General features: G+C 40.8%; 1 protein-coding gene across 1 annotated transcript in view; it reads right to left on the bottom strand.

Annotated features, from left to right (window-relative positions):
* Positions 1 to 2421: 2421 nt before the first annotated feature.
* CACHD1 (cache domain containing 1) overlaps positions 2422 to 27060 on the bottom strand; it is a 111735-nt gene continuing 87096 nt past the window's right edge. The window contains exons 11-27 of the mRNA XM_075037292.1: positions 26778 to 26901; positions 26134 to 26251; positions 24229 to 24397; positions 21953 to 22095; positions 21172 to 21353; positions 19405 to 19515; positions 15236 to 15358; positions 12959 to 13058; positions 12720 to 12836; positions 11464 to 11624; positions 10676 to 10762; positions 10341 to 10457; positions 9228 to 9379; positions 8677 to 8838; positions 7717 to 7794; positions 6647 to 6748; positions 2422 to 4120 (exon numbers count right to left, since the gene is read on the bottom strand). Of these exons, the coding sequence (XP_074893393.1) occupies positions 3882 to 4120; positions 6647 to 6748; positions 7717 to 7794; positions 8677 to 8838; positions 9228 to 9379; positions 10341 to 10457; positions 10676 to 10762; positions 11464 to 11624; positions 12720 to 12836; positions 12959 to 13058; positions 15236 to 15358; positions 19405 to 19515; positions 21172 to 21353; positions 21953 to 22095; positions 24229 to 24397; positions 26134 to 26251; positions 26778 to 26901 (2285 nt within the window). The 3' untranslated portion in view covers positions 2422 to 3881. The remainder of the gene's footprint in view (positions 4121 to 6646; positions 6749 to 7716; positions 7795 to 8676; positions 8839 to 9227; positions 9380 to 10340; positions 10458 to 10675; positions 10763 to 11463; positions 11625 to 12719; positions 12837 to 12958; positions 13059 to 15235; positions 15359 to 19404; positions 19516 to 21171; positions 21354 to 21952; positions 22096 to 24228; positions 24398 to 26133; positions 26252 to 26777; positions 26902 to 27060) is intronic.

The following is a 27060-nucleotide window of genomic DNA, read 5'->3' as shown; positions in this document are numbered from 1 at the left end:
TGAACATCTCATGAATTCTCATCTGTCTTCTCTCTCATTGCCAAGGGCAAGGGTAAAGATAATATTTCATGGCTTAAGCGGCCTTATAAAATGTTCCTGGGCAAATTGTAACATATTCTTCTTTCCAAATCACATTTTTTGTCCGGGCAATAGTGTAAACAAATAAAAAAACCGTTTCAATTCATTTTCAAGCAATATATTCTGAACATGTAAACAGCTTCTATCTCTGGGCAGGCCAGCTGGGTTACTTGGATGGAGGTCCTGCTTGTTACGTGTAGGAAAAATCAATAGACTTCACATTGCTCAAACACTGAAAGCACTGAGTCAATTTAACGTTAGTGAACACAAAGCAAAGGCAACACTCATTTTCAGTTCAAAAGAACTTTTTCTACAGGAAATTAATACAAGTAAGTTTCAAAAATGAAACAACTGGGAAATTAAGGGCCATAAAGTCTACCAGTTATAGGTAAGGAGGATACAGGGTATGAGTCCAAGTCTGGCAGCTAACTGCTTATTTTATGATCTTGCTCCTCAGTCAACACAGTAAAATAATAATGGGGAGGGAAGGCCACAGCAGCAACACAGGCAATAAAAATGGAAGAGCTTTCATGCAGCTTCTTAGAAACCTTGATTACATCCATTATCAGGTTTTGTTTTAAATGAACAATAGGATCTTTACCAGCATCACATTTATTCCTGCTGGGACAAGGTTAGCTGTCAGCATTTAAAGTTGTGATTTGGCACACCTCTAGATCTGCGGTTTTTCCTGTCATTATTCCGTAATAGCAAGAGCTTTGGCTCTTTTCATTACTTCAAGTATAAGGGAGGGTGTCCAGATGCCACAAATCAAGAACAGTTTGTATGTCCTAGAACAAAAGCGATGGAGCAGCAGCGAGGTGCGGCTCTATAAAAGCTTTTAAAGGTAAAAGCCGGGGGCTTGATTGCTGCAACTTTTGATGGCTGTTTAAAGAGAGGACTTCTGCAACACTTAGCTGTATTTCTGGCAGGGCTGCAGCAGAACACTGCAAGCAGTTTCTGCCTGGCATGGAATGTGAACAACACCAAAAATCTCTCTGTTGAAACAATATTGTAGTCAAGAAAGTAATTAATATTATTGCATTTACAATGTATGTGCTTATTCATACTGCTTTCTGATATATTTTGAACAAAAATGATTTCTCCCACTATAAAAACCTAGTACAGAATATGCCAGCGTGGGTTAATAAATGTATACATACAACCTGTGTTTAACACTGCAGTTTAATTAGAGCTGGTATTAATGTCTTGCTTCTCACTACCAATGTGCTCCAGAGCCTTACCTGGTTTAAATTAACATCAACACCAGAGCAGGCAGGCAAAGGTGTGCTTTTCTTTATTTCTGTTTATGTTATTTTATATACAAGAAAACTATTCTAAGGTTGCTTGACATAAACTACAACTGGGGAGCAAATACTCAAGAACTTCTACTGTGTAGCAAGATTCCTTGATGTGTCTGTAGATGGGCAAAAATACAATTCAAATTCCGCTTTGCAAGTCAGTAACTTCCAGAAACACTTTTGTCATGTGGTAACAGCTTTTGGCTGTATTCCAGCTTCTATGTCACGTTCGTGGAGTTGAACAAATCAAGTCCTGCCTAGCTAGAACTTCAAATCTGATTTATCTCTGAATTTTAGTGAGAAGACCTTTATGAGTTCTATAGGACTAGGAAATCAACAAAGCATCTTCTCTGATGTTTCGCACAAACTGTTATTAAAACTTACGTATAGTTGAACAGTTTCCACACTGAAAGCTATTTTTCCTTCAGGCTTAAAAATTCTGCTTCTTGGCTGTGTATGTTCTTCTTTGGTCTAGCCATAGTACTAAAGTAACGCATTTTCTTCTAAAGGCAAACCTGACAAAACAGCCAGTTTGTCCATTATCCAACAACCAGCATTATTTTGGATTCAAAATTAGAAATTCTAGCAAGTTGGGTCTACTGATTGACACACAAACTGTTACAGGGCATCAGATTCAGCCCTTTGAGAGCGTAAAGCAGTGCTTAATAGACTTCTCCAGCTGTCTGGTCAGCAAAAAACCACAAGCCAATCCTACACAAACACAGCAGAATGGCAAATCCAGTGCAACTGAGTTTTCAGTAGCACATAAGAAAAAAAACACAAACTATTGGCCTTGGTGAGTCTATGCAGTGGCTGACCACTTCCAGAAATGTTCATTCCCCAAATAATGACAGACTCAAGAAAAAAAAAAAAAAAAGGCACTTTAAGACATATGTCAATGCTGTCCTTTACATATAAAGTTTAGATCTTTCAAGATTGTTGATAAAAACTATAGGAACCTGACCAAATGTTTCATTCCTGTCATAGCACTCAGTCAGCCAGAAAATTAAAGGAAACTGTGACAGAATAATTTCAGTCTAGCCAGTTATTCACAGAACTATACTTTATATACAGTTTATTTCACTAGAGATTTTAATTTTATACATAGTATAAAGGGGTATCCTGATATCACACATATAGTTATTTTACTGTACTGTTTAAGAACCAATTTTTTACATAATACAGTATTAAGTACCATATTAATTAAAACAAGTGATTTTTTTAAAAAACTACATATAAATGGATGTTTATCATATGCACAGTGCAAGAATGTTTTTATATCATTGTAATCACAAAATGTGAATCTAAAATACAACACCATGATTTAAAACTAATTTATAATTATGATGCCCTGTGTTGTAGACTGCTTAATCTTTATTTGAATTACCAAGCAATGTTAAATTCCAGACAAACAGCAGCAGCAGCTTAAAATTATGATTTCAGAAAGATACCTTCCACAGTAACCCAAGTTTTACAAAACACTGGTTTATCCCTACTTCTGATCTTGACAATGTCCTAACGAAACAGAATAATGGCACAGATTTCATCTGGAATTATCTGGTAACTAATGCTAAATAAACTCTTTATTACTTCCACACAGGAAACCTTTACAGATGATTGAGGAGGTAAAGACGGAGAGGTTTATGTTTATGGGCAGAATTCTCAGAATTTTAGTAACCGAGTACAGGATTTCTCCTCTGCAAATAGGAAGAAAATACTATAATATAAATCAGGTTGTAATATTTACAGAAAACAATTGTGGAAAAGAAAGCATTCATAATGTAAACACGTCAGAAACGACTTCTTCATTTTCCCTTTTGCAGAGTGGGGCAGTGGATGAATATCAGCTAATAAGAAACAGATGTCTTCCTCAGAAGAACCACTTCACCATCACAGAATATATGTGGTAGTTGTTGAGAATTGCTAACATGTTTTCTCCCCTCCCTCCCCCCAAAGTTTCAAGTTCAATAAATAGTAGAAAAATAATCCTTTACTTAAAAATCTTGAGATGCATTGTCCCAGATACCATACAGCAATTGTCGGAGCAGTAAACTTCCTATGCACAAAACAAACTGCAGAGAAACCACCAGCCTTCCCCCCCACCCCGCCTCTCTGGCACTTTTTTAGTCTTCAGCTGCGCAGATTTCTGCTCTTCCAGTTAAGGAAACCAAATCATCTCTGGCTCTTTTAAGCTCGCTCTCTCCTCTTGGCTCAGCATAACAGGGCTTCCAAAGCTTCAGCTGCTGTATAAACTTGCGTCCCTGTTTCTGGAGGTCTAACGTGCCTCCTGCTCCATTTTATTAAATGTTATGGCAGGTCCATTCATCAAGCACGTTTCCCTTCCATTTCAGAGCCAACCTTACATTTATGAAAATGTAAAGCTTTTATGCCTAACAGTTTATCAGGAAGTTAGTTAAATCGTTCCTGGTGAAAAGCACAGAAACAAAGCTGCCCGTCGCTGCATGGATCATTGTTCACAAGTTATGTTGCTTTTGTCGTTGTTCATTAGCATTCTGCATCCACAGTGTGTACCGTGACTGCAGCCTGTAAATGGTGGCTGTGGTGAAGAGTTGGGTGGTGCAACCGGTAGTGGTGAAACTTGTGACTCAACAGGGCAGCTGTCTGAGGTGGTGTGTCCAGGTCTAAATCTTCATCGTGGTTTCCAACATCAACACCGGCCGACAATGGGTCGTTATTGCATGGAGGGTTTTCACTGTCTTCCTGAGGGCTCATAGTGCTGTAGCCTAGAAAATAAATCAGCAGGACTAAGGATTAAAAGCAAGACTGAAAGGTCAATATTCCACAGTGCTGCCTGCTGCACCCTTCATGGAATCAGACACAGTCAGGGCTTTATAGAGAATAAAATGATTAATTTTCTTTAATTAAGAAAAAAACCCAAAGAAAACCATCCTCTCCTGTACATTCATTATGGATCCCTTTCCCTGTCACTGTCTTTGTTTATAAACTTTGGGGACCTATGGTCTGTACCGCCCCAAACAGTAAAAAACAATCATGCGGTCAACAGTTTGTTACGGTAGAATTGCTAGTGTGGATTTTAAAACCAAAACCTAACAGAATTTTTTTGGGGGTGGTATCTTTTAAGATATTACTTGAATTTTTACAAACTGACAAGAAATAGGTGGGATCCACTACTGTTACCTCTATTCCTATCAAACTACATCTTTCCTAGGAAGGATCACCAGCTATTGTATCTGAAAGCAGCAAAACTTCATGTCATCTTATTGCATAATCACAGTATTATATTTTTAAAATGAAGAGAGCACTTTTCACCTGTGAGGGTCTACTTGCAAAAACCAAGCATAAGTTTTTAATGCTGGTGAGCTTTCCATACAGTTACAGAAATCTACTGAATCCACACAGGAAGCATTTCACGCAGCAGGTCCATTAAGCCAACTAGTACTGACACTTCCAGCTAAGCAGGCGCACATAGTGCAATTAACTCGAGGCTCTCCTTTGGCTAAAACATCTGCTACTGGAGTCTAAGAACTTAAAAAAGCGCAGATCAGCCACCTATAGAGACATAGCATTCACTGCGTTATCCTAAGGAAATTATGTCACTAGAAAGCTAGCTAACAGCTAACCCTTGCCAGACAAGATAGTGCTTTCTCAGTGAGGAAGCTGTCTCGTAACAGGTCCTTCAGAGATTTTCTGTCCCTTTATTTTGAAGCAGGTGCTAGTAGTTACTATGAGATTTGGATTTACCACTGAAACCAGCTGTTACCACTCAAAACCAGTTTGCAGTACAAACAAAACCACCTCAGTATTTCTAAATGCAAAACCACAAACAAAATCTAAAAGGAGAAAGATCTTGCTTTAATTAGAAAAATAATCCTCTCAGAAAACTTTGGCTAAAAGCTGAAAAACCACTAGTGCTTCTGAGCATCTCGGTCAGGTTTTCAAGCTTGAGACACCTAAAAGAAGTGTGTTAAAAATATCAGGCTCAGTACTTCAGAGCTGATTCTCATTTCCCATGGTCGGAGTCATGGTTTCTAGCTGGCAGAGAGGAATTGGGGAAGAAGACTGGGCAGCCCTTTGAAGAAGATGGAATTACAGAAACTAAAAATAGAAGTGCACATTTCAGAAATAGGTAGACTGTTACCCTGCTAACCCTGACGTGTTGACTAGAAAGATGGGAAGGATTTGCTAGGACTACAAGAAATGGAGCAAAAGGAGCATTAGTGTAGCAAATCTGCCTCAGCACAGGTAATCTGGCCCCAAATCCAGGGTAATTCCTCCTAGAGGAAGATTGTCTCTCAAACGTCTGTTCATCCACGTTCCAAGGCTTTGGCCTCCAGATTTCCTGTCCCTCAGCAATTCCATTAGTGCAACCGCTGTCTTAATAATTGAACAGGTCTGCTGTAACGTACCCAGCCACTACGACACACAGCTAGAGCTGACATCTGTGGCAGACTGCCTTGTCTATCCCTCCTCTTAATTTATATTAAGCCTCCTCATGAGTCAACAGCATTACACCCTTCTAACAGCTTTCAAGATTTAGGAAGACTTAGTCTCAGGGCATGAGAGACGTATCAAAATTCCCTGAACCTAAACAGGGTTGAAGTGCACGTGTGTGCGGCAAACACACATGGCTGAGTACCCCTTCATTGCTATACATGTACATGGTTAATGTTGATTGTTATTTGCTTAAAGGTGATGTAAGATGTCCTCTGTGGTGATGATATGGACTGAATGTGCAACAGAAAGGCTAAGGAGGCCTCTAAATCCATTGGTCTCTAAATCCATGCTTGCTTTACTCCAGCAAATGTGCACATGCTGCTAGAATTTTATGAAAGATGTGCACGTCATGGCAAAGAGCAGAGCAGTAAAGATGCTGACTTGATTGCAAGGGATTTGCCTTCTCTTGTTAAGTAGGAAAGGTCCATTATCTCAACTGAACATCTAGATTGTTAGGGTTGGCGATGGAAAAAGAGTGTGGTAAATGTGGTGCCGTTTCTGTTGGTCTGAATTCTGGTCACGAGCGAAGCTGGCAGAACCTAAAATCAGACAGGGAGGGCACAGCATTTAGCTGCTGCTCCGCTACCGCTCTGACAAAACCAGCTCCCTCGCTGGACAGTATTGTCTGCTGAAGGGTGTCAGAACTGTTTAACTGTGAAGCAATAAGGAGCAAAGGTTTTTGGTTTGGTTTGGTCTGGTTTTGGCACGCATGTCTGCAACGTGCCAGACATCTGAAGGAAACCCAGTAAACTCAATCATTAACCTGGGGCCAGGGCAGTGATTCAAGGTCTTACCGTGGTCGCTTTCCGTTCCCGATCGCCCCCAGTACCGGCGTCTGCGTTCTGGGCTGTGGGCATGCCGCTCTATTACTGCTGCTATAAATCGAGTATTACTAACTGGGAAAGAGAAAGAAACAGAACTGGTTTTAAAGAAAGTGCTTTTACTGAATTACATCAGTGGGACAAATCAGGCACAGGGGAATAGGCCTTCTGCAAACTAATTCTTCTCAAATACTACTACTTTGAAGAAAGCTGTCAAGTGACAGAGGAGTAGGAGTAAAGAGATGGTATTTAAATGTGGAATAGATCGAGATCTAGTCAAACTCACCTCATCTGCTTGGATGAATAGAAGTTAGAGAATTACTGCGCCAATGCTAAAGAACCTGTGGCAGCACTGAAAGCTGACTCAAAATGAAATTAAAAAGGACTTGGAGAAGCAGTAGATGCAGGCCATGAAACTCAGATATGCTTACTTTTCAATCTTTGAGTGTTGACACAGTTTCAAATCTTGGGTAATGTTTTAGTTGTGTTTTAGTGAGGGCCCAGAGACAGGGATCTGGTTTGACTCTGGAGCTCTCCCAGAGCTTAGGTGCACCGGCTCATCTTACAGCACACCAGTACTGTATGCAAAGTGCCATTCTTACTGAATGGTAAAGAAGTACAAGCATCCCAAATCAGTGCAAGTCAGATTTACTGCCACGTTTGTTGAATGTACATGCCGGACTTGGCCTCTGCTTTCCAAGGCTGAACAAAGACAGGAGTTTTCCATAGCCTGTACTGTCACAATTGCAATTTTTAAGCTGATCGGAGCTATTTCTGGAAGTGGTCATGAGGGGGGGGTGTAAGAGGCAAACCTCTTCCGCACTTAAAACTAGATTAGTCTTTTAAAAGTAAAAAATGTAATTTTTCAGCATGAGAATAAAGGTGCACTGGAAGTTACAGTTTAAGTTAAAACATTGTTCTGTCATTTTCAACTGCTAATAAGTGCAGGGCTTCCTAAGGTATTTTTAATTCTAACGTATTAAGAAAACAAATGGCTCATTTAATCTAACATTGTTTTAACAGCAAAGTGATTTGGTACTTACTGATTCCTCTGTCTTCATGGCTGTCATCGTCTCTCTCGTCCCTATCATTTTCCAGGTTCGACATACGCACTGACATTTCTACACACCATTACAAACAGAAAAAGGCAACTGTTAAGAGAAAAATTTTGGATCATCTTACTAACGGCTTTCACCCTGGTAATATAGTGGAAGCACTTTGCATTACTGTGTGAAGAGAGGCAGTCTGAGCTTGGTCTGCTCTTTTTCCAATATAGATGGGGCTGGGGATACTAGGAAAACGATACACCCCAACTCCCCCTGAAAGGAACAGGCTTTAAAGTTCTGAAGTGAACTGATTCAAAATAGAGCTGGGGTAGAATCAAATGCAGAGGTAATTAGCCCCAATCACACTTCTCACCTCTGTCTCTTTCTACCGGTAACCTTTCTCCCAAACACAGTTTTGTCTCTCAGACTTCAGTGGCTTTATTGATGTGTAGATACCCCATGAACATCACATGGGCCAGAAGCAGGGAACACAAGTAAAAAAAGACATGTCCCAAACAGCCCAAATAGAAAGGGTGTGAAAACTGTAATATTCCTGAACGCACCACTCTTGTGCAGAAATAAACATATGCGATTGGAGTGCTATGACAAGGTCAAGAAAGCTGTGAAGCTGGGCTTATCGTTTTAGCTCTAGAAAAAGTATCAAGAGCTGCATGTCAAGTTTTTCGGGCAAACTCTCCTCAGGCAGCAGCAGGTCTGGCTGCACCCAGGAGAGGGCAGCAATACACAATCACCCTGGACAAGACCTGACTTTCCTAAGGGTTGGCAAAAGGGAAATAAAATGGGGTGAAGAATTGAAACAAAACCAAGGAAAGAGGGTTTGGCTTTTTTTTTTTTGGTTGGTTGGTTTTGTGATTTTTTGTTGTTGTTGTTTTGGTTTTGCTGTTGTTTTTTTTTTTTAATTCCCACCCTACTATTTCTCTTGAGTTATCAGCTTACCCTGGGCAGCCAAAGGTGACATGTGCTGGTGGCTCCTCCGATGTATCTGGTGGCGATATGCGTATACTGCTAGGACAAGCACCATAATGCAGCCCATAATGCCTCCAGCCACTGGACCGACTGGTGCACTTTTGATCATGTTCAGAGTGATCACCTCATCTCCTAAATCAACAGGGACAAAACAGGGGGAAAAAACCTAAACGCTTTGCAGAAAGGTTTAAATCAACATCTTTGAAGATTAGAGAAGATCTTGAAGGCTTTTTCTAGGTGCTTAACTGCACACACACCAGACAGCACACTTGAAATAGGAGAAGAAATTCAGAGAGGGTACATCTTAAAGACAAGAATGTATAGCTACACGTCGGTATTTTCAAAAATGTAATACCCACAACAGGCCTGATGCTACTTCTTTACTGCTTGGTGTGCTATTTATGCTAATTTACCACTAGCATAAGAGATAAACATGTTATGTGAAGCATGCTCCAACACTGAAAGTGCTTGTTATTGAATACAAACAGTTAAATGCAGCATCTGTTCAGAAAAGCAGTTACCTATTGCTCCCAAGTCATCCACGTATGGGCTCTTTGCTCCCACAATGCCACCGAAGCATTCCTTCTGAGGGGCACAATAGGACTTATCCAGATGGGTCTTCCCATCGCTGTCTACCATACACCACTCACAGTCCAACACACCAAAGCAATCCCTGAAAATCAAAATCGAAAGACAACCATATTTACTTTCAGGTTCCAACACTTCTCGTTTGGCATAGCTCAGTCTATTTTAGAATCATGAGAGAGAGGGAGGCCAAAATCATCCATAAACCCTCACATGCTTAATGTTTGGCCACAAAAAACTTCTCATTAAAATGCTTGAGTACCACAAGGGAAGTTATACAGGGAAGCTGCATCTTCAGCATGCATCTTCCAAGGCTGTTTGCTTTGTTTTTTTCCTCCATCACTCAGCCTGAGCAAAAGGAGAACTTCCTGCTTGTAACTCCTCCAATAAGACATTTCTCAGTGTGATGAAGTCTGACTATGGTTCCACCCTTTTTCTGCAGTCCTTTAGAAGATGGAAGAAAGGATTTGGGAAGTCTGGTCAGAGCATGGTATGTTCTAGCAATCTCAGTTCCCTGGAGACCGCTCATAACTAGCAAAAAATAAGCCCTCAAGCTTCTCTACATAATGCCAGGAGTAGAACAGAGAAGCAGGACACTAGAAGCTGACAAGCAGCTACCATCTCGCACGTGCCCCAAAGTCACCACCGCAAAAGTACTGTCTACTTTCTGTGAACACTTCAGTCCACGCATTTCTCCAGAAGGCAGACAAGCATAGCAGCGCTATCCATTTTGCCAAGAGGAAGAATTCGTTGTCCTTTCAACAGCAACTCTTCCACTTGCACAACCCTCGGTCCTCAGAGTCACAAAGTGTGACGGGAAAGCCATTTGTTTGCTATTATGTGACTCAAATGGGAATACTGAGGTCTTCTGTTTCTGTGCTACAGCATAATGTCATCACTGGTGTGTGCTGTAATATCTCATTCTGGCATCATACTTCTGGTTTCTTTCCTTCTCTGTTTTTTTCTTTAAAACATGTAAGGAAGAGCTATTTTCACTTAATTATTTCAAGAACAGAGTGTATTTTGAGGGATAGAGACCACCACTTTACCCGCTCTCTGTTCTCTGATTGCACTGAGTGTTAATACACTGCGGGAGAGCATCCTGGAGGCTCGGATCAATTGCTGTGAAAGTCATTGGCTCCTGATGAACTTCACAACTCGGATTCCTGTATTGGGGCAAAAAGGAAAGCCTTGTATTATAAAAATAGTGAAAGCACAATCAATGAAAACCATCATTTTTACCTATTACGTATCATCTGCTTAATTATTCTAAAAATACTGTTTATTCTATCCTGTATCACCTGTAAGTTAGCATGAACAAACAAGTAATTTTGTTAATTAACTTCTGTCACATGCTGTTCCATTAGAGGAGGTCTGTCCTCACCTGCTTTCGGCGTTAGTGAGGTTGCCGGTACATTCATTTACCTCCAGAGGGCACTCGCAAGGGCACTCACATTCGTTCTGTTCCATTCTTCAGGGGCAGAAAACAGAGAAAACGCATCAGACATTGCACCATGACTTTAACCCCACAGTGCAGCTCCGCAACAGCAGTTTGCCACGGAGAATGCTGTTCAGTAACCTTTCTCCTTCCCCCAGAAACACAGGGATTGCTCTCCTCTGCACTGGGACCGAGGACAATGTCGTAACAGAGCCTCTCTGAGCTGTTACCCAGCCCCTGAAATTTAAAAAGCAGACAACCCCTGGGCAAGTCTAAGGTCTAGATGCAAGGATCCTTCTTGCCAGTGCAATAAACATGTAATGATGCTGGTGTAGGCAAAACCTCCTGCAAGCACCAGGATCACCTCAATGAAAAACTATGTCAATCCACGTAAGATCGTGGGTATTAATACGCAGAACAAAGGGCCTGACCCACAGATAACTGCCCCTGAGAAACTGAATCTGTGGTGGTCTCTTAACATTGTCTACCCAAACATGTCAAAACCCAACTACCCTGTGTTTTATATGCTGACAATATGGCAAAGGATTAGAGGTATGCTAAGTCACCACGCCTCTTACAAATAGCATAGGTAAAGTAACTATTTTGTTTTCACTTCAGTTTTGCACTGCATGTTTTCATTAGCTTATAAAATAAATGTGCTTTTTTAAACCTTGGATCAAGAAGGAAGAAGTAAATGCCTGGACCGGCCCGCTCATTTCCAATCTCCTGCTCACCTGTGGCAGTTGAGGCAGAGTCTGTCTACCATACTGCAGGCACAGAAAGCAAGTGAATCGCAGGTCTCATTGACGATTCCCACGAAGGCGTTGGTGCCCGGGATTCTCGTCAGCCTGTACTTGGAGCAGTGACTGCCGTGCACAAGGTTTGTCAGATCACCCTAGGAAAAAACCAAATAGTGTCAACGGTCTAACAAGAAACCCGGTGTTTTAGGGACCTGAAGAAAAAAATACGCTTAGCTTGTAAACATTATGAGAAGTGGCAGCAGCGTGGAGTCCGATATCCCACTGACAGCAGGTTACATTTCACTCCTTCACATCGCTCACCAACCTATCCCCACTGTGCCAGCCATCAGTTACCTCTGCAAAGAGGCTCCGCTCCGATGGGGAGACACCATCACGACTTGTTGAAAACTTCCTGGCACATGTACTATAAAAAAAAATACACCACAGCTCTGTACAGCTGTGATCTATTTGGCAGGCAGACTCATTCCTCATTTCTATTTGCATGCCACAATCTTAAGATTTTGCTCTGTCCCATACAATTTCCTTTACAGTAATACACTTTCTATTTTGCATTTCAAGGGTGGGGAAAATGTTTAAGCCTACCTGACATAAATCAACGTATTCTGACATAACTTTCAAATATTTTTGATGCTTGTTTCCCACCTTCTCCTCCCAGTGATTGGAAAGTATCACCAACAACCCACGGGGAGCGCAGAGCATTCAGGTCTTCAAAGACTGCACTCTAGCAAATGATACTCTGTGAATGCTCATGTACACTGCATCAGTAAATGCATTTATTTGGACACCTAACTAAAAGATAAGTTACTAGAGAAGACCTTCACTACCTGTGTCACAAGAGGACGTGACACTGGTCAGAGTTGGAAGCCAGAGGTCAGGTCAGAGGATCCAAAGCAAAAATCCCAACTACTGCTGGAAAGTCCTCACCAAATGACAGAGAACTGCTTTTATTTTCATGATGCTGGATGAGGCTTTGCAGACATCAACCACAGTTGGCCAGTGATCACATCCATAATCCCTTGTATGTCAACTGACTCCTCTTGCGAGCACAGTTTGTGCAGTCCACATCGCTCATTTTGTGTTTGGAGAGGGCGAACGGAGGCCAATCCACACGGAAGGCTGGCTTCCAGCCTCGTCTGCTGATCCTGGCACAGATTTGCGTTTCCACCAAAAGAAACCCAACCCAACCAAAGTACATTCAAAAGCAAAATAAAATAGAAAAACACACTTACCACTAAGCTGGTATTAAATTTATAAAACCGCTGAACTGTTCTGTCACTGAAGCTGTTGCAGAGGTTTTTCTTGACGAAGTTTGGGTGGTTCAGAATGTCATTTGCTACCAGAGGCTCCTAAATAAAAAAAGTAGGATTTTATGCCTTTGACATCAGACACAAACAACAGCTTCTCTACAGTTCTTACCTCCTCAGAAATTAGAACAGGTAGGAATAAACCAAGAAAAAAGGAGCCAGACCTTGTGCGTAATGTGCTGTTGCTCCACCGGTGCGTGTCCTTTGGGATCGATGAGGGTTGGGTGTGCCACAAGGTACCCTCTGTCCTCCATGATAAAGCACCTGCCCACAACAAACAAAGCGGAGAGCCTCCCATTAGGCCTCCTTGGGCTTCAGAGAAATACAGTGAAATAAAATATGATCTTAAATTTACAGCTAGAGGAAGAATTTTTAAAGGCTTCCATTTATTAAAATAACAGGGCCATTAAACAAATCCGCTGCAAAATGTCTTTAAAGAATATATTTGGTATTTCCCTGAAGCTTTTAAATCTGTTACTGTTACAGCAAGCCTGGACCATCAAGGACTTGAAAATTGAACTGATTAGAAAGAGAAAGGAAAACTCATCAGTGCATTGTCTTGTCTGATCAGGGAAGATCCAGAAATAAATGAAGCATAATGAACTTGGAAAGCTTTAGCAGTTATTAATCTACTCTGTTACCTAATTAAACAGAGATTTCACACTCTCCTTTAATGACCTCCCGCTTTAAGAATTCAATTTTAATGGGGAGATAAATCACCCCTGTTTCATTCTCAGTCTTCCCAATCTTTCCTCTCCCTTTTCAGCTCTTCCCATAAGTTTCCCGTGTGATCTCAGGGAAATGATGTCAGATCAGTGCCCCTATCTAGAAACCAGTGTGCGGTGAGGTTTTAATCCGTAATGTTTTTGCCATCTCCCGTTTCCATAGCCGCAGACAGCCGCGCTGGGGAAGGCAGAGGAGCAAGCGGCACCGGGGACGGCACAGCCTGCGCCAAGATCAAGAGAATCGGTGGCCACAGAAGGAAGACGGGAGGAGGTTAATGCGGCCACGCAATGCTCCCGAAGAGCTCAGCGGGGTAGCAGCCGTGTCCCGGCACAGCCCTGGCCTCCCGCCTGGGGCCGGTGGACACTTCAGGCGGCTTTAAAGTCTGCGATTCCCATGGCAGTCTGCTATGTAAAGCTCTACCGAAATCAGCTCAGGGAAGGAGAGAGCAGATATAATTTAAAGCAATCAGCACAGAATAGATGGGACTGTATACTTTGGGTATACAAAGGAGTCATGAAAACTCTTAGTTGTATTTTTTTTACTGCTCCAGACTGTTTGGATTTTGTGTTAGAAATTCATGTAGTAATGTTGCATTTTCTCTTTTTTCTGAAAGATGCAATAGGAAACAGGAGAACGAGTAGGCTTGTGATTACCCCAGAATGACTGCAGAGAGAAAAAGCTTAGTAGAGATACATTAAAAAAAAAAAAAAATGCCTGCCAGATAGTTAGAATAGTTGTCTCTTAGTACCTGCATGCTTTTACGCAGAGGCTGTAAGCATTAGATTTGGCTTCTACATTAGAACGGTCTAACAAAGCATTTAACAATATGCTTGAAATTCCTCATTTAGGGAACATACAAACAGAATAAAGCATCTGACCCCTTTGATTAGTAATAGTTTTTAACTGGGGGGGAGGCAATACCGAACCAGAAATCCTGATTATTTTGTTTTATACACCATAAAATATATAAAAACATACCCAAACCAAACCAGAAAAGAACTGGGAGGATGACAGAAAACCACTTCCCTTCCCAAATTTAAGGTTTAAAAACAAACAAAGAAACAACAACAATGACCAAACCATGTTATCAAGTTACTCCAGATCCAAACCAGAGTCTACCCCTGCCTCCCCCCCAGCCCCATGATTTTTCAAAAAATGGTAAAGGAAAGAGGAACAATTAAGATGCACATAGGTCTAAATAAAATTAGATATTCCAGATGAAATCAGACATATTCTGACTAGTGCTGTGCTACCTATTTCTGAGAAAAATATAACAAAAGTATATTTTAATAATCATAGTTAAAATAACTAGAGATAATACAGCATTATTACATGCTCACAGTAACTAAATAGGCAAAGTGAAAACAAACAGAAGAGAATGGGAAGTGTGTTCATTTAATAAAGAATGGTTTTTTTCCCAGGATTTCAGTGAAGTCTAAATATAACAACAAAAAAATAATCAGTTATCTTCCTTTTTCTACTCCTGCAGCCTGTTTACTTAGCTGATGACAGTTTTGATCTTGAATAACAAAAAATTCCACGTAACCTTTATGAGAAGAACAAGCACAAATTTTAGTAGAAATCAGAGAACATACATTGAAAGTAACAGAATACTAGAATAAGTTAAGTTGGAAAGTACCTCTGGGTCATTTGGTTAAAGGCAGGAAAAAAAAAAAAAGGCTTTAGACATACATTGCCTGGAAGGAACAGCTTACCTTATTTTGTTCCCTCCGTCTTGGTTACAAACTGGCAGCAGGTCCATGAGAACTTTGTAGAAGTATCGCAGGGTGAAGTCAATGCCCATTACTGCCACTGAATGTCCTGAAGACATCTGTGCACTGCAAAGAGGGGAGGAAAAAAAAGGAAAAAGGCTTTCATGGCTGTATTAATTATTAATATTTTAATTACTCAGTTCCCTACATGAAAAGGGGACTGGCTTCCCTGGCATATAAAAGACCAGCTCAAATGCACACCTCCACACTGAAGTTCAGTTCACCCTGCTTGTCTTTAAATGAACAGTTATAGCAGCTGTAGACACAGAGAACAGTGTCTTAACAGTGCTAGTTATTTGCTGCAAATCCTGAAGTCTTTTCACTTAAACTGCACCTCATGCAACCAGAACATGGAGGAGAGAGGAGACAGCCCAGCAAGGACTGGATCACACCCAGGAACCGACCCTTCTCCCCATGGGCTGTTCTCCCTCAGCAGTTACATACACCCCTACCACCTATACAGATTTAGTATTTAGCAACATAAATTGGGATTAAAAGAACTCCTCACCCTCACAAATGAATGCAGGACGCAGCTCCTGCATTTCTAGCACCCGAATCCCCACTGCCTCAGGGGGGATTTACATTCTGCACTGCTCCTCTTTGCTCAGCCCCCTGCGTTAGGACCGGAATATGAAGCTGCCATAGACATTTTGCTAAGTCCCTACAATTCCAAAGTGTAGGAAAGATTATGAATTTCAGCCAGAAAAAAAAAGCTGGCCAAGGTACAAACATGAATGAGGTTACCTTGTACCAGGCAACCAGGTGGTATTTAGGTGCTGGTTAATGAGCACCGTGTTAAATGCTTCAAATCACATCCCGCTAACCTGTCAGTTATCCATGCTAGCTGGAGTTAAACGGGAGTAATTCATGTTAACGTGACACTGCCTCCCACTGCCTATGGAGTGCCAAGTGACATTTAAAACTATATCACTTCATAAATGTTCTGATTCAGTATCTTCCCCCAGCGTAGGGCAACCATAAAATAAACATTTAGGGAAAGGGCAGAACCTGAAGTCTCTGTGGCTGCTCACCAGCGCTGGCAGCAAGAGCTGCTGTGAATTGCAGTATTTCGCCCATACTGAAAATGTGCTTGTGTTCCTATTTTTACACACCAGTTCGGGAATATACACAGTTGCCTTAGCAACCGATACATCAAAGACCGACAAAACAGTCTCAGGCAGATGTATGGAAGTGTATTTTCTTACAGCTCTATAAACGTAAAAAAGCGCTACTTTCACTTAGTCATATCGTTTTAACTTTCCTCACCATCAGTGAAGCAATTGCAAGAGGTCTCCTGGCCCAAGCACAGTCTTGACATTTGCTGAGACCATTTGGATGCTGAAAGCTCCAAATAGAAATTATATTCTATTTATGTTGTTATTTTTCCAAAACTTCCTGTCCTGGCAAATTCCCACCTTCCCCTCAGGAGAAATATCCAGATACTCAAGACCTCCAGAATCAAGGCACTTGAACTAAGGTGCAAATCCTCACTGGGCAGCTGGGCATCAGAGCAGCAAGGTTCTGGAACAAAAGCCTTTGAATATAATAATAGAGGCAAAAACCTAATATTTACTATGGTGGGTTATGAAAACGATTATATGATGCAGTGGTGTGCAGTAGCCTGAGGCTGGACCGAATGACCAGGGAATCCCTGGCGCTCCTAATTCTCAAAGGTTGCTTCCTGCCGCACTGAGATGGCACAGCCAGACCAAGCTGCCTCTTGTTCCTGCAGGACACAAAACGATCGGCTCATCCTCAAATCATGGGGCATGCTATTTTGCACCTATGGGGGCTTTACGCTGATGACAAAGGAAATGAGTCTGACTTGCTACTTTTTAAAATTTACTCTTGTAAATAGAAATAAAAACATTTAGAAAAAGAAGATAACTGAATGGCACAGCTGGACTATACAAAGTAAAAGCTGCTGGCAACCCCCCACCCATATAAAACTAACTCTGTTTACTGGACTGAAGTTTGTTTGCTTTTAAAGAGGTACAGTGAAGATGTAGTCAGATCTAATTTGTAGATTTATAAATACAGATTCTCAAAAACCTGCATTTAATTACTTTTAACATTACCCATTTAATGGAGAAGGAATGGGAAAAAGGATGACAGTGAAGCAGCCCAGATATATTTAACTGCATGTGACAAGGCATCAAGCTATGAAGTTACTGCTCTGACAAAAAGCCATTAGGAATGCTGTAAATATTTTAGCTTCGTTTTTAAGCATTAAATCCTTCTGGTTTGCTGATACAAGCTGTATTAAATAACTTCTTGCATGAATCTTCTATTCCCAGCTTCCAAAAAAGAAATGAGATATACATAAAATGGGAACGAGAGATAACCGTCAGTTCCAGATAAACTAGTGTTGTTATTTAAACCCACAGAGCAGTTTCTAATGCAAGTATGCCCATTAACTCTACTGATTCCTCCCCCATCTATTTTTTTTTAACTAAGACCTCTTTGGGGATTATAACCGCATGTGACTATAAGCTTTAGAGGTCATATTTACCCAAGAATCACACTCACATCTGCCAAACTTTGTTTAACTATTCTTTAATCATGTTCTAATAACCCACATGAGCTTTAAGTTCTTAAAGCTAACTAAACCATCTCTTACTAGATAAAAATCAGAATTTTGATTAATTGCACTTCTCTTCTTACAAAAGTGCTTATTTCCCTTAAGTAAATTCTTCTGTGAGAAGCAACACGCAGGCATTACGCCTGATAATACTCCTGCCAAAGAAGACAGGCAGATGTCCTGTGGTGGGAAATCCCAAACAAAGCCGAGATGTCTCTGAGAAGAGTAGAAAAGCAGTGTCCCAAGCTCTGCTGGCTTTGTAATCTGTATTTACCAGCACAACGTTAGCAGTCACATTTGTACTGGTGGGCTATTAGATGGAGCATGCACGGAAGCCACATGCTCAGTGCAAGTCTTGAAAGAGACTCTGTGTAAAAACCAAAATGATAACTTTACCATTTCTGAAACTTGGGAGAGCTTAAGCTAGGAAGGTTTAGTACATATTCTGTACACTGACCTCCTTTAACAAGCCTACATCTCAAGGCAAACCTCAGCCTTAGGCTGGGGGCCTGGCCAGGAGGGAGCTGAAACAAAAGAAGCCTGGTCCTCAAGGAAAAGGTCATTCCAGTACTGAGAAGAGGTTCACAGAGAGACTGACTCCACTTCTCCTGGTGGTAATATTAACTGTACTGAGAATAAGAAAACACTGAGAGTCTCTTGATCAACTTTGAATGAAGATACATTAGAATTTCCCCTTTCCTTTTATTAAGCCACAGAAACCTAGTTAATAAAGAAAATGCTTCTTCCTCTATGGCTATGATACTCATTTTGGTTTTGATCCCAAAGGCACAGGCTGCTGTTTCCACTCCGATTTGTTTTCTGCAATCCTGTAAGGGCAGTTGAAGGTTTACAGGCTTCTTCTCAAGTTCTTCTTACTCCTGAAAGCCCCTGTCCAGAACTGCCGAATTTAAACAGCCCAGGCGAGGAGCTCCCCCAACTCCTGGAGTACGGACAGAGCTTTAATTAAAACAGCCTTGTGGGCTGACCTCCATTTGCAGTTAGGTAGATCCGCTTTCACCTCTTACTCCCTTCTGAACATCACCCTGGTACATACAACTTCAGAAGCACAGGCGTGAGTAACTTCAGGAAATTTAGAGATTAACTGTCTTGATGAAAAAGTATTTGACTACCAGCAGAGAGGGAACATATCCCAGACTGCCTAATGAAAGTGATCCCTCTCCTCCTCCCAGGTCCTTGTCTTGCATACATGACATCTCATCCCTTGTTCATCCAGGAGCACACTCTCACCAGTCGATCTTTTTTTCTATATGCTGTTATTATTTGTATATCGATAAAACTACAGAATATAAACCTACTCATATAACATGGATTTTTCACAGTTTTTCAATATACTATTTCCACTGAATCTACACAAGGCTATATTACATTTCAACAAAAGCACTTTAAAAACAGATTTGGTTTTCAGTTCTTGAACACGTAGGAGTCGCTCAGCATACTTCTCTTCTAACCAAAGCACATCTTGATAATTAAGAGTATTCTTGCTTGACACAAACCTGAAAACACCATTTACCTGGAAGAATGGACTGTGTGACTGATCGTAACGACGTAGCCTGCCCCTCCAACATCTAAGTAGGGACCAGTAAAGGTAATTAATCCTGGATTAGCCACCGCATGCAAGTACCTAAGGGAAGCCAAAAGAAACACTCCTAATTAGTGAAAAAGGGTTACTGTAAACTTTAAAGACAACATCAAATTCTGCACATTGTGAACAACATGCTACCAAAGTAATGTTTCTTAATATTAAACAAGTACCTAAGCATGATTAGGACCCAGACCAAAATCAGACTAGCTCAATAAATGGTTCCTCAGTACATACAACTGCATTAAAAAAACCTCGATTTACTTCTGCATAGAATACGTTTAGTCTAATTTTAAACATTTTTCCCCAGAACAACGTATGACACAGTGCCAACAGAGTCTCAAACTCAAAGCAAACACTGGCAAAATCATTGTGTTGCAAACACAAGAGAAAGGACGTCCTGTAGGCAGAATTCACACATGAAAATCTGGAAAGATGTCAGAAAGTGATTACAATTACAATCTCTTCTAAAACTTACTGTCAACATAAAATGAGCCACAATCATGTCAAATATTTTCCTACTGTCATAAGAAAGTTTATAAAACATTCCAACTGTTGGAAATACTTTTGTGTATGAAATATCTATTACTCAGCTTTCCCCCACCCCAGTATCTATACTAACCCATGAGTCTGGACCGTACTGTGCAAGCTTTGCTTGCATCTTCTTTCCAAAACACTGCCATTTGACTTTATATAAAAAACAAGACACTATGGCATGCTGCATATGGAGGCTTTTTCAAAACCATGGTTTGAGAAAATCAGTGAAGTGTAAAAGCACAAAAAAACCCAAACAAAAACCTCCCCAAACCAATCCCGAAAATAATTTGAGGGCTTTTAAAATGGAGACAAGGGAGTGTAGAAGTACATTCAGTTAATTTACAACATGAATGCCCCGTTTATCTCACTACAAAAAAAGAGAGCAAAATTCCATCATCTGATGTCAGCAAAAACATAAATAACAACAAAAATGAAGAAAACCTGAAGAAAAGCTAATCAGTAGCTACGGTAATGATTTTTTCCAGGGAAAACATGGGTCAGGAGAGCTACAGCACGGCCAATGCCAGGAGGAATTCAGAGCCTTCGCCGTACAGCTGGAGGTTTGGGACCCGGCGCTGGCTCGTGCCTTTCCCAGCATCACGGTGAGGCAGGACCTGGCTGGCTCCTTTCAACAAAACACACAAGTCAAAACACACTCCAGAATGCTCTCAGGTCTCAGGCTCGCTCTCATTTGTAATGTATACAAATATTTTCCCAAATCAGCTGCTAGTGCATAATTAATAGCGCACAGTCCAGCCAGCAAATTTCTACTTCAAATTAGCGAGGAAACCCGCTGTAAACAAACAGGAAGACTAAAATATTAACAACCAAAAATGGCACAAGGAGCTGAAAACGCTCCCGAATTAGCTAATCCCTAAAGGGGATGCTCATTTTCTGAATATTTATATTCCCATCTGCCATAGCAGGGATACGAAACAGAAACGATCGCTTAAAATAAAAAGGGTTGAAATTGGAACCAATAAAGGTTTTAACTAGCTGTATTTAAGCACCAAGTCTTTTACCCACGATGAAAACATTTCTAGTTAAATAGTTTATTAGCTGGCTGTAAAAAAACCCAGGCTATAAAATCGATACCAAATATTTTCCTTATTGCCCTCCAAGATTATCCAAAGCTTTGATAACAGGACCCTAAAAACTCACCATTGTCTCCTGGTGGGATCAAATGCTTTGTCCATGAGGGAACCGGGGTAAATTCGGAGCACCCCATTGGGGGTTGCTATGTAACGGCGCACAATATAACTGTTCAGGCTACTCATTTCCATTTGTGTCATCCATTCATCTGTGACGTGACTGGTAGCCATTACTTCATTTCTGACAGAGAACTGCAAAACAAAGGCGGACCTAGCAGGGTTCCTCTAAGACTTGCATGAAAAGATAATAAGCTGCTCGCGGGGTTTCCTAAAGAGCGATCGGAGATCATCTAAACTCAATTACTTGTTTAAAGTCTTCTCACACCAGACGGATCTGGCACATTCCAAGCAAAGGAAAAGCTTATTATAATGAAATACTGTTGTCGTTATCTCTGCGGCTTTTAGAGTTCACTGTTTTACTTCACGTAAACATAAATACTGTTCCGCTTGCATACAAAATAGGAATTTCTCATTTATATGCCAAAGAACACAACGATATTTCCGCTAAGAATTCACTGTAGCTTTAATTTTTCTAGTGTTTACTTCAATAGCTGCTTATCACCCTTTTCCCCCGCCTCTTGGGGAGGAAGCCCTCTCCCTCCTCTCTCCACTCTTCTGGGCCTTGAAGCCCTTGGCCACCTCTCCAGGCATGGGAATACCACTCCAAACCACCGCTCCATAACCCTATGAGCATCTGGAGGCTGACGTTTCAGGTACCGCCCTCCTGGATGAAGGCATGGGACGTGAGGAAAGCAGGGTCTCCAGGGCTGACCAGAGCACCGAGGACGTACCTTAAGGCCAGGATTGGCGATCAGGCGCGTGTTGTCACTGAGGTATGCTGTGTAATGCTCCACCATCCGCTTCGTTTCGGGCTGGCTGAGATGCTCGTATGGAGAAGAGAAGCTGCCCGCAGAGAGCATTACCGTAGGGCTTTCTAAAAAATAGCAAAATATGAGAAAGTTAAGGACAATGAATTGCACACATTGCATAGTAAACACGTTTGTACCACGAGAGGGTATCTGACGTTGTGTCCTGGCTGAGGATGCGTGGATGGAATTACACTGACACATTCTTCACTCCTCTGCCTGTTACTCCGCTCTCCCACAGTTCAGTATGCAAAGTGCACTGCTCCTTCAGGTCATGGGTGGACTGGGAGTGAGGGCAGGAAACATCAAGTTTTCCACCCAAACCAGAGCACTTACCAGCACAGCTGGCAACCCCAGGCACTGACAAAACTTAGGTTGCACATGAACTACCTTTCTTGCATCAAAATACAGAAGTCTGAAAGTTAGTCCACTTACTCTGATCTCTGTGTGTTATTTCGTAGACTTTAGTGCCCTTGTTCTCAAAGTCTAAACAGTTTCTGAATTGCTACTTTTTTAAAGATTACAGATGCTGTTTTCCCTTAAGAAAAGATTTTGTGCTAAAGAAGAAGAAATCTATTATCCATGTTTCTGTTAGATACAGCAGAGGAAAATGAAAACGAGCACTTTCAGTTACAGATAATGAACAAATAGAGAATTACAAGCGCAGAAGAGGGAGCTTACCAATAAAAGCGTAGCTGTCTGGGGTGATTTTCAGAACAGACAAGAAAGTAAACTTTCACTGTGCAGAAACTGCAATACCAGACCGCTTTTTCTTTTTAAAAAGAAAAACCATTATGATGATGCAGGGCTGAAGGTTAAGAAGAATGCCTTTTCTCAATATCTGACCCATGGAACCCAATTTCCCCATGTGTAATGGTCTCCAGAGGAAAAATTTCACTGGAGTATGTGAAGTGTTCTGCTTTTATTCACATTCCTCTAAAACACATCACCATACATCCAGCAACCATATGTACTGCAGTCATCACTTATGAGCTTCTATTATAGTCCTTCATCTGCTTCCCAGACCAAATATTCTGACGTGATTGCATTTTGCTTTGCATGAAGTTTTTCCACTTGTCAGCTTAGTACTGTGTTTTTTTGGATATTTTCCATTTATGTCTTGTCTTTCTGGATATAAGATAATCAAGACTAGGCACCACATTAAAGAAAGAAAAAACCCCGCATTTTAAACAATTGGCAAAGCAATTTCCATAGATTTGTCAGGTTCCTCCATAACTCCTCCAGTCTAACCTCACTTAGCTATTTGTGGAACTGCATTATAGCTAAGAAAATTTCACAACTATGCCGCTAATCCACCATGAGACCTTCAAACCTTGCTACAAACAAAAAGCACTTAATTCAGAACTTCTTATAACGTCGCACAGATTTTAGCAAAACCCCCAAGATTAATACTTAAATATGAAAGCTTACAACTTATGATGCTTATACAAAAAAGCCTTTATGTTCTTAGGATGTATTATGTTTTTTAAGTTCTCTATCCTTTCCAGACACTAGAACTTAGACTGCCATGGAGACTACCCCTCTTTCCAGAAATGTTTGAGCAACTACTGAAATTAGTCAGGTAGAGCAGAATCAGTTTAGCTTATCAAAAGCAGGAATGTGTCAATAACCTGAGAATTTTTAAGTAGGTAAGGAGGGTCTGGAAACCATCAGACCACCGAAGTTCTCAGTTTCCCCCAACAGACTTAACTTCTGACTTCACATGGAGTGATGGTATTAAATGCTTATGGCAGCGAAAAACTTGCATAAATCCAAAGTAAAAAGAATAGTAGTCCTACATGACTCGCTGGGACTTCATCCTACTTATGTTATCTGTCAATAAGCTGCTTTACAGCCAAGAGAACAGAACTTTGTTTTAAGCTTGGTGAGACAGCTCTCACTCTCCCCACTGCACTTTCTGGGAACTTGATCAAGCAAGACTCACGGTGCATTTATCTCGTACTCTGACGAGCAGTCCCACTGCGTTCATCCATGCAAACGCTTGCCATTGAGCAGGGGAGCTATGATCAATGAAGGGCTATAAAAAAGGTAATGGCTGATTAGAAAATCAGCCTTGGAAATAAAAGCCTCTCAAGAGGAGAGTGTTTCCAGTGTTTTCTGAGATGAGTTTTACTTTCTGCTGGCACACTCTACAGAAACATGTATGGAAGTGGTCAAGACGAACTGCAAGAAAGCTTTACCTAAGGTAGCCAGCTGCTTGAAGTGCAGGCAGGCATTTGGCTGGCCCAGCAGATCCAGTCGATGATACAGGAGCTTGCTGCTGGGGACAGTGTTGAGATTCTTCAGCTGTTTAACAGGTATTTCTGGCTGTATTACCACGACACACAGAATAAAGGATGTGTCCTGGACCTGAAAAACATGGGCAAGTCATCAAACAGAAACGAAAAGGTGGAGGAGTTACAGAACTTATTTTCTATTTAGCATTCATTCTCTTTTCTTTAATTGCTCATCTCATCCAGTTCTGGAAGGCAGCACCACACTTCACCATACTCTCAAGGATCACAGTTCCCACTCTCTCTGAAAACAGACAGCTCCTTTTCAAAGAAGCTAATATGGGCTTGTTCCTACAGAAAACAGAGAGAAGGATTGTGCTCAAGTCATATTGGTCTCCATGCAGGATAGAGACACTTGTCTTCAGCAGTCTGATTACTGCAACTCAGTCCCATACACCCCCATCCCAGTCTGTAATCATCTTGTATGTATTGGAACCACTAAGTTGTACAAAAAATACTTTTCCACAGTCTATGCAGAAAATAAAAATATTTTGTTTTCGGGAAAAAAGCTTACATTAAGACCTTCATTCTGTTGCTCAATTAGCAATAATTTCTAACACTCTTTCGTGGATACTTTTTGAAGTGCTATTAACAGAGCAGAGGCTTCAGGTTCACAGTTGATAAAAACACACTGGTATTCCCTTTATGAAAAATACAGACAAATTAACTCCAGAAAATAAGATTTTATCATTACCACTCTTAGTTGTGTGCTGCATGTGTCACATGCTTTACTGTTTTGTATATTTTAAGTATCCTATAATACATCAGACTCGCAAAACTTGGAGTTGCCCAGCTGCTCTGTAAGGGTGTTTGATATTTAATGTAGCATTACAACATTAGAAAATTAGCTCCAGACACCCTCCTATGTGAATTTCTGTTACACAATGACAGATTTAATCTCTTAAATCTGCTCAGCTTAATCTTTTAGGTTGGATTTATCTTAATACTGTGAAATGATCCACAAGTACCCTCTTCAGTTTGTTGGCACAAAGAAGTAGCCAATTATTTCTGGCATCAGTGAAATTCACCTGGATTATATTTAACCTTAGATTCCATTTTAATCCCTGGGTCAAGATTAGTGTTCAGATATGTTCAAAACTGAAGAAAGGAAGACAGCTGCTAGAAGCGCTCTTGAAGCTCTTACAACTGGTAATATAGCCTGTTGCATACACATCGTACCCAGTTTCAATGAAAGCTTCAACATAACTAGTGTTTGTAAGAAAAGTGTTAAATTACAGGAAACATCATCACTGGCTACTGATACAGTTCTGCAACAAGATAGTATCAGAATGAGAAGCTGACATTTTCCCAACTGTATTAATTAATGGATCGTACTACTCTGTCCCAAACATAACAACAGTATTAAGCAAAAGAATTACTTAATACCAAACACTGCCTCAGCACTGTATTCAAACGTGGTCTCTGGTAGGTATCTACGTGTCACCTGGCTTGCAGTATGACATCCAGACCAGCACAGATTTACTTCCATTAGGAAAGCAGGAGTATAATCTCTATGTAACTCTACATTACATATCTCTTACGAAATGAGTGCCTTCATGAAGGAAAAGCACACACGTATCCATACAGATACATCTCAGAAGATGACATGCTAACAAACCTGAAATGGTAATTTCATTGGTTCTTCACTGTAAGAAAAAACCTCTACATTCATGCAGTTTCTGAGTAATTCAAACATTTCATACTTCAGTATATAGCAATACTTCATGCTTCACTATATTCAATACATTTATGTACTCTTCAATATAGGAACTTACTTGATGCCACCCTGCAACAGTGTCACTAAGTCCTTACCATCTTCCAGGCGTAGCTGACATTGTAGGCTTCTTTTCCAACTTCTCTCAGTTTGTTTACATGCCAAGACAGTGAGGAGTTCACAGGAACTGTAATGATCTGGCTGCCCAGGGGAATGCTATATTGGCAGATATAACATACAGAATTTTATTAAACACTGAGAAAGTTCTTAAGCAAAACCCATCTACTGTACATTTATAAAAATATCATACAACATTAAAAGATTAACTGTTATCCATCTTAGGTGAAGAAAAAGTGGATGTACGCTGAAAATGCACTTGTGTACTGACACATTTTGAGTTAAAACACATAGTCAGGTAAGACAAAGGCTAAAGAAAAACCCAGACCAAATAGTGGAAAACCTTCCTGACATGGAAGAGAGACGTTAGCAAGAGTATCCCCCAGATCAGCTATGAAAACCCACTGCTTAGCACACCAAATGATAAAATGAAGAAAGCTGGAGGAAAAAAACAAACCAGAAGTGTTCTACATTTGGAGGAGGGGTGGGGGGAACAAAAATCCATCTGAGTATCCAGATACTGTAGGAAAAGGAACTTCACCTTAAATTCTCTTAAAACTCCTCTAGAAATACTTCTAGTGCCCTAAGGACTACTAGCGTTTGGACATGCATCCTGATTCCTTACCTAAGGATGTTCTGACGCACCAGCTCAAATCTAGGAATGTTCTCATAATGGATAATATCTGTGTGGAGTGGTGGTTCAGACAGCAAGTAGGGCCTGGTAAGGGATGGGTGCATAAGAGTGTATCCTAAAAAATAAAGACACAAAACCAGACACTGAATGCATTATAACAACTGAGTCCAGGATGAATATTTACAGAAAAAAATGAATGTAGTAACTACATGCAATTTTTACAAAGGCTTAACAAAAGTGATGAAGCAATATTATCAAAGAAGCTGCAAACTAA

Source organism: Buteo buteo, chromosome 10 (genome assembly GCF_964188355.1).
Source record: "Buteo buteo chromosome 10, bButBut1.hap1.1, whole genome shotgun sequence".
NCBI lineage: Eukaryota > Metazoa > Chordata > Aves > Accipitriformes > Accipitridae > Buteo > Buteo buteo.
The sequence above is the reverse complement of the archived record's forward strand: the minus strand, read 5'-3'. Positions and strand labels throughout refer to the sequence as shown.